At 48.1% G+C, this 7,975-nt stretch overlaps 2 protein-coding genes across 3 annotated transcripts in view; both read right to left on the reverse strand.

The window, feature by feature from the left end:
- LOC120604930 (nascent polypeptide-associated complex subunit alpha) overlaps positions 1-7,819 on the reverse strand; it is a 12,394-nt gene extending 4,575 nt beyond the window's left edge. For both annotated transcript variants that reach the window (XM_039865736.1, XM_039865735.1), the window contains exons 1-2: positions 7,651-7,819; positions 6,726-6,797 (exon numbers count right to left, since the gene is read on the reverse strand). In XM_039865736.1, the coding sequence (XP_039721670.1) occupies positions 6,726-6,795 (70 nt within the window). In that variant the 5' untranslated portion in view covers positions 6,796-6,797; positions 7,651-7,819. The remainder of the gene's footprint in view (positions 1-6,725; positions 6,798-7,650) is intronic.
- LOC120605083 (nascent polypeptide-associated complex subunit alpha, muscle-specific form-like) lies at positions 1,396-4,257 on the reverse strand (the record flags this gene model as incomplete). The annotated part of the gene is made up of 1 exon (XM_039866033.1): positions 1,396-4,257. A coding segment is annotated over one exon (2,862 nt), but the record flags the coding sequence as incomplete, so codon positions are not given.
- Positions 7,820-7,975: the final 156 nt, after the last annotated feature.

A 7,975-nucleotide genomic window follows, 5' to 3' on the forward strand; every position in this document is an offset into this window, starting at 1 on the left:
AAAAGAATCTTTGCCTTTTAAGGCAGAAATAGGGAGGGCTTTTGGAGCTTTTGGAGAAGTGCCTTTCTGAGCAGAGACTGCCATTAGAGGGGCAAGAGCTACTGGAGAAAGGGGTCCTTCAGTACCATTCTTAGCCGAAGGATTTGGGCACACAGAAAGTGAACTCTTCTTGGCTGGTGAGCCTTTCTGAGTGGGAGCTGTGACAACTGGTACACTTTCTGAAGTTGGGGCAACAAGTTCTGCTTTGAGAGCTGTGGAGCCTTTCTTTATGGAGGGCCCTTTAGATGCCTGAGGGACAATGGACCCTAAGGGACATGTGACTGAAACTGAGGAAATAGGGGCCTCTTTGGAGGCTGGGGTTGCTGGGCCCCCTCTGGGGGCTTGGGTAGCTGAGAGCTTTTTGGGGGATGGAGTTTCTGAGGCTGGAGACTCTTTGGGGGAGGGAGGAAATGGGACCTGCCCACAGGATGAGTTCTAGGGAGCTCTTTTGGGGATGGAGTTGCGGGGGACCCTTTGGGGGAAGGAGCATTCACAGATGAGGGAGTGGGGGCTTTTTTGGGAGATGTGCTAGCTGGTGCTCTTTCAAGGGCTGGAGTTTCTGGGGATTCTCTGGAAGAGGGAGGAGCTATAGCTGAGGGAGTGTGGGCCCCTTTGGGGGATGGGGTTGCTGGGGCTCCTTTAGGGGAGGAAGGAGCCATAGCTGGGGGAGTAGAGGCACCTTTAGCAGGTGGGGTAGCTGGAGACTCTTTGGGGGACAAAGTTGCTGAGGCTCCTTTGATGGAAGGAAGAGCCACACCTGAGGGAGTGGGGATTCCTTTGAAGGACAGAGTTGCTGGGGTCCCTTTGGGGGAGGAAGGAGTCACGGCTGAGGGAGTAGAGGCCCCTTTGGGGGACAGAATTGCCGGGGCTCTCTTGGGAGATGGAGTTGCTGAGGCCTCTTTGGGAGAAAGAGCCATAGCTGGGCGAGTGGAGGCCCCTTTAGTGGGTATGGCAGCTGGAGACTCTTTGGAGGGTGAAGTTGCTGAGACTCCTTTAGGGGAAAGAGCTACAGCTGGGGGAGTGGGGTCTCCTTTGAGGGAGGGAGCCATAGTTAGTGGTTTAGGGGTTTCTTTAGAGGCAGGGTTGCTGGCTGGGGTTCCTTTGGGAGAGGAAGAGTCACCAGCTGAAGGAGTGTCAGTCCACTGGGAGATGGAGTGTGAGCTCTGAGTGGGTGAGAACCTTTGGGACTTTTTAGAGGATAAGAAGATGCTAGGGAGGCTACTTTAAGAGAAAAGGCTTCCACAACTGGAGAGTGGAGAGCTCACTTTGAGGCATAAGTTATAGGGCCTCTTTGGGAGAGAGGAATCACCGCTGGAAGTTTAGGGGATCTCTTTTAGGGGGATGAGGTTGCTGGAGCTACTTGCTGGGGACTGGAGGAGCCACCACAGCTGTGAGATGGGAGCCCCTTTGGGAGGTGTGGTAGCTGGGGGACTCTTTAGGGAATGGTACTGCTGGGGCTCCTTTGGGGGAAGGAGTCATAGCTGGAGAAGTGGGGGTCTCTTTAGGGAATGGAGTTGCTGGCCCCCGTTTGTAGGAAGAAGCCAGAGCTGGGGAAGTGGGAGTCTCTTTGGGGGATGGAGGAGTGGGGCAATGCTTCTTGGCCAGTGAACCTTTCGGGACTTGAAAAGAAAGATCAGCCTCTGGAAGAACTGAAGCTTCAATTGGAGAAACAGGGAATGAGAGATTTCCAGCAGGAGCATCAGGGATAGCAGGTATATTTTTAGAAACCGAAGCAAGAGTCATGGTAGTAGTAGGAGTAGCTGAATCCTTCTTGGTTGGAGATCTTTTAGTCTGAGGAGACACACTAGTCCCTAAAGGAGATGAGGAGTCAGCAAGGTAAGTTCCTTTCGAAGATGCAGTAACAGAAACACGAGAGTCCTCAGTTGGGTACCCTTCAGGAGAGGAAGCCACAGGTGCCAATGCGGAGGTATGAGAAATACCATGAACTTTCTTTGCACCAGCAGGTGGGGGAAGAGAGGGAAAGGGCTCGGACTTGGAAATCGCAGAAGCCAGTGCCAAGGTAGCTGGAGAAGCAGAAACATTTTGTGGGGATACAGTCACAGCTGGAGCCCCCAGACAACCTTCAGACGTGGGAGGAACCAACGGTAAAGTAGTAAGAGTTGAAGTACCCTTTTTGGTTGGGTGGCCTTTAGGAGCTAAAGAGATAGCTCCTTCTAGAAAAGGGCTGGCTGTAGTTGTAGGAGTGGAGGTTCCTTTGGCAGTTGTAGGAACCGCCCCAGAAGTGGCAGCATGTTCCAAAGGAAATGTAGCTACAACTGGGGTAGTGAGAGAACTTTTGAGAAGCAGAGTAGAGGGGTCTGGGCTTGCATACGGATCTGTCTTGATTATAGGGGTTGGGGAAATAACACCCAGAGGAGTGGAGGTACAGGCTGGCTTATCTACAGGCAGAGGCTCTACAAGGCTTTTCTTTGCTAAGATGGCTTCAGGAAGAAGAGATACCTCCAGAGAAGATGATACACTTTGCAGAGAGGGGGGATTTTTAGGGCCTGCCAAGGACAATGGTAACAGAGTAGGGTCTTTCTTGGTAGGGAGTCCTACCTGGGTTGGTGAAGTAGGGGCTCCCACAGGAGAGGCAGGTACAGTTTGGAGATCTTTTTGTGTTGGGGACTTTACCAATAGTGAAGCAGAGAGACTTTTGGGATCCTTGGGCACTGGAAGAGAGACTGGTATCCCCAGAGTGGTTGTTACTTGAGGAGTAGGAAGCTCTTTGGGAGTCACAGGTGCCATAGCCAAGGCAGTATAGGAAGCTGAGTCCTTACTACTTACGGGACCAGATGAAATTGGAGGAGACACACAAGTAGCCACCTCAAAAGTAGGAGGTACTACAGAAATTGTAGAGGGATTAATCACCACAAGTGAGGTGGTTCCAACAGAAGAAACAGGAGCTTCTTTTGAGCCTGGACTCCCTGGAGAACCAGGAGATATCTGGGCCACCAAAGGCTGCTGAACAGAAGCATTAGGAGAGCCTTTGAGATTTAGAGAGGGTGTAGGAGATAAGGGAAAAGAGACAGCTGCATTTGAGGAACCAGAAGGGCTGTAGGAAGCTATGTCAGTGATGGTAGAGGGGCCTTTGTCAACAGACAGAGCCAGAGGGGAAGCTGGAGCCTCTACTGGAAAAGCGGTCACAGCATCAGGAATCACCTCATTTCTGGAAGGAAGGGAAAGAATTACAGCTTGTTGAGAAGGGTAAGAGGCCCCTATGGAAGAATGATCTACAGAAGTGGTATTCACTATAGAATCTGACAGGACATTAACGCCTGTTTGACCTACAGGTTGAATAGCAGAACCAACACAACTCTGATGTAAAGGTGCAAGATGAGAGCCCGGAGAAGTGAGGAAAACTGGGGGGACATTGGGAGCCACAGGAACAGACTGGGTTGAAAGAGATGAGGCAGCAGGTGGACTAAGGGGTCCCTTTAGGCTGAGGCTTAGAGGGCTTTGTGGAGAAGTCAGAGGTGAGGAAATAGGAGTACCTTCGACCTGAGGGGAAGTGATGGCTAGGGGAGTAACAGGTGGTATCTGGGCACATGAGGCAACTCCAGATTGACCAGAGGCCAAGGGAGTTATGAGATTGGAAGGAACAGCACTGACTGTACCTGGAAGGATGGGAGTACCTTTTGGATTAGGGGCTACTTGAGAGGAAGCTTGAACAGGAGAGACCTTTGGTTCTGAGGAAGCAATGGGAGCTGACAGAGATGTCACTGACCCTGACTCAGGCATAGCAACTGTAGGAGGTGAACTAAGAGGGTTAGAGGGATATGCAGAGCTCTTCTGAACTGAGTGGGGAGCCAAGGCAACAAGAGCCAAGGGAGCTGAAGAGCAATGGGCACCTTTCAGAGTTGGACTTATCATGGGAGAGGCCAGAGCTAAGGCAGCTGGGGAGATGGGAGGTCCTACTAGGTTTGGTAGGAAAGCTGGTATGTCAGGGGCAGCTCCCAAAGGCAGGGCTGTTTCAGAGAATGACTGGGGAAAAAGAGCTTCAAAAGGGGTTGAGGCAATAGCAGAGGGAGAAAGGAATGGAGAAGGCTGGTTAGGGGTTGCCACAGGGCACTGCTGGGGTGCTAGAGAGCAAGGAGGGGGAAGGATAGGTTCAGGCTGCCCTAAGGCAGCAGGGACACTCAATGCGGAAGACACAGGAAGCACAGCTGGAGGAAAAAAGCAAAAAGGGGAAAAAAGGAAGAAAGGGAAGACAAAAAATTAAAGGTGAGTTGTACAGCCCAACTTGGTATAACATGCTTCTTAAGAAACACTAGAATTTTTAATCTGAGGATGAAAGTCACCACACAGGATTAGACAAAGGTGACAGGCAATAGCAACCTTCCCGAAACACACTTCAACAGTCAAGTAAGGATACATCCTTCCCCTTCCTTCCTCAAATGAACACTAAATTTTTCTCACAGGCCATAGAATCACCACTAGAAGAATAGCCATTCCATCTTGCCCACCCAAGGATCATGACCTAAATAAAACAGATCCTGAAAACTGGAACAAGGAAGGTACTGACTGGTGATAATGATGGGGAAACAGAGCTGAATGAGAAAAAACAGGTCTTTATATGCTCAGGCTTCCAGAAAGGTCAGGACAAAAATCTGACTCTTAAAGTTTTAGGAAGGGGCTGTCTAGCACAATTTCATTCTTCCTAAAGTGGAAACTTCAGAATTTAATAGTATTTAAAGTATTAAATTAGGCCACTTTGACCCCCCTCTGCCTGTTTACTTATCCCAAACAAACAAACAAAACCACCACAAATGGGCTGGACTCCAGTCTCTACAGTCCTGCTCAGGTAATGTTAGCTCTTCAGAGATCAATCTAAGATGAATCAGACTGCTGGGGAGAGAGCTTAGTCACAAGGGTAGGGACTGTATTATGAAATTGTAACCCAACTTGTTAAATACTGGTCAACTTTTGAAGTAGGGAATTGGAGTGGAGAGACTACACTGGATCTGGATAAGTATGTCATTTTGCCAAAATAGACCAAGATTTGGCACTAAAGTAAAGCTAAGCAAGATTTTCTGAATGACAGAAAAACCCATGCTTACTGTCTAGGAGATAACGCAGGATTAGAGCAACAGTGCTCAACATCTAGAAGGGAGTATTAAAAAAAATCCCACAGCATCCAAATCCACAATTTACTCAATCATAATCCTGAAGTTTTTAGAGTATTGTACTACAGAAAAGATAGGCAGCGCAACCAGTTTTACCTGGAGAGTAGGTAGGTCAAAGTCTTATGATTACAGTGTAAATGCAAGCTTAGAATGTTTTCCTCTGACTGGACTTCAAGGTTGAATAAGGCCCAAATTACATGGTTTAGACACCATAACCAATTCCCTGAGCTAGTTTTCTCATGCATTCTAATAACTAATTAATTATACTTACAGAGAAAATTCTGAGTATTTATCACTGGCATTCTCTTATTATTAAACCTACAGAGCAAGGTCAAACTATTCAGGAATAAGTTTAATAGCACTAAAGATTGTTTCAAATGGCATTAAGCTTGAAAGTTTTGAAGCCTGAAAACATTTTAAATTCATCTGAATTTCAGACTCCACATTTGTAAAACCAAGTCGTTTAATGAGTCTCTACGATTTTGCTTAGCACTGAAATTACAGGATCTTTAGAGACCAATCCTTTATTTTTTCCCTCCCTTGTAAGTTCAAGGATTTCCTATAGCTCATTTCCCAGCTCAGGGCCTCCCTTTTTCTTTTCTAGCAGCTGTAGCAATCTCTTCAGCTGTTAAAATCAGACAGGTGGGGAGGAAGAACCTTAACACTTGCAACTATAAACAACTCTATTTTAATTCCAGAAGACTGAAATTGCCTTTCAGTGACAGGTGGTTTTAAAAAAATAATGAATTTACCACAAGAAAAAAAAAGTGAGGATGGAGGTGACAGCCTGAGGATTCATTTCATTTAGTTCTGCACAACTGACTCAGTAAGATCATTAAAAATTTTTTTTACCCCCTTTCAAGTTTTAGAGACATATTTTAAGTGGAATTCAAAATTTGCCTTTATATAATGTTCACATCATTAATTTCAAAAAACTGAATAGCAGTCAAAGGAAGCTTTTATTTCAATCCTGGTTCCAGACAAACTGATGAAGCGGGCCCTATTCCAGCACACTAGAAACATCTCAGCACCAACCCATAAAACAAGTTAAACAACCTAGGAGGGCCCCTGGGCCTAGGAGGACACATTTACCAGCGGCACACATTTCATCCAGACATGTGATGACAGCATAATGCCAAGTCCTGCCATCTAAAACCTTGATGCAACTTGTTGGCTGGAACTTCACAAAAGCTCAGGTCTCCTTGTGTGTAATCCAGTTCTAATTGGTAAGAATCACTGAGCATCTGTCCTGCTCAGTTTTCCTATATGAAACGAGGGTTCTACTCCCTTTGAGGCAGTTGCCATACCTACAAAGCAAGCCAGGGAGCTTTTAATGTTCTTGAATCTTAAACATATGGTTTGTATTCCACTCCTTAATGAAGTCCCTCCAGGACAGCAGTTAATATTATGGACTTTCCTCCCTGGTAGAGCTACAGCCCATCTTTTAAAATACGAGTTAATTCTGAAAGACATAAGTGTATTCCCTTTTCATTTTATCCAAGTAGTTTTAGGGTCTATCTTACAATCTTAATTAATTGCAAGGGGGCTAGGAGAACCTACCTGTCTCAGCTTGGGGCTGTGGCAACTCCTGCTCTGTAGCAGGGACGGTTTCTGTGGCTTCACCAGGCATTTCTGAAGGGAATAAAAAGGAAGTCTGAATTGACTGGGACCTGTTCTGTTGCCTAACCCAGAATCAAGTATTCTTAAAAACTCTGCGGAGGGCTGTGAAGAAAAAATCATGAGGGTGTTTGGGGACAACTCTCCCCAAAGCAGCTGGGAATAGGTGAGAAATATGACATGACCCTCAGATCTCCGATCAAGCGATCACCTTTTTCACCACTCTTCACTCCGCAGAGAGGGGGTTTCCAGTGCCCAAGGGTTCGTTTTATTCCACACTACAAATCCCACAAGGGCAAAAATAATCACTGCGTTCTCAACCTGATAGAGAAGATCCCGGTCTGACTCCTGACCATAGGAGACTTGACGCTACCGTGAGCCACCTCACTCATATGTTCACTGCCTGGGCTGGGATCTCCAAGATTCCCGTTTGCCGATTTTCGGGAATCAGGAGGGAGAGTGCCGTTAAGTCTCAACACTCGCTTGTCACAATAAGAACCAAGGGGTAAGGGAGAGAGTGGGGGGAGTTTCCAAGGCTGTGACCCCATAACCTCCTATGAATTCTCGCGAAGCCGTTCCCCAAAGCAGATGCACTCCGCTTCCGCCCCCAACACCGCAGCCGCTCCCGTCACCCCAGCCCTGGACTCCAGGCCCAGCTTGCGGCCCTTCTGCCCTGCTTTTGCTAGGACACTAATCGCAGACCCCATTTTGTCCGGGGGCCCCACAGCCACACTTCCCAGGGTCGAGTAGGAGCCCGGTGGCCCCATAAAGCCCCCAACTCTCCTTAGCTCTCAGTCCCCGGGGCAGCTTAACATGCAAGGAAGGTGGATGACCACGGATAGAGAGTAGCGGCGAAGACAGAACTTACTGTGCAGAGAACGCGGAACCAAGATGGCGGCAGAAAGAGAGCGAACGAGAGCGTGACCCACGCCTGTTGCACAAGGAAGCCTGGCGGAGGGGGAGGGACTAGGATCCGCTTCCGGGTCAGGAGCTGTCGGCAGTCACTTCCTTTAACGAGTGACCTGTCCGTCCGGGTGTTCCCAGATGGGGGTGGTGACGAAGTCTAAATAAGGGTAAGAATTCAGAATAGGACGCGCTGCCCTGGCAGGAACTCTCAGCTGGGAGCCACGCGGTCCTTAGATAGCCGACCCCTTCACGTCCCCCAAATCGAAGCATTTTTGATACCCGAAGGG

The sequence above is a fragment of the Pteropus medius genome, unplaced genomic scaffold (genome assembly GCF_902729225.1).
Source record: "Pteropus medius unplaced genomic scaffold, Ma_sr-lr_union100, whole genome shotgun sequence".
NCBI lineage: Eukaryota > Metazoa > Chordata > Mammalia > Chiroptera > Pteropodidae > Pteropus > Pteropus medius.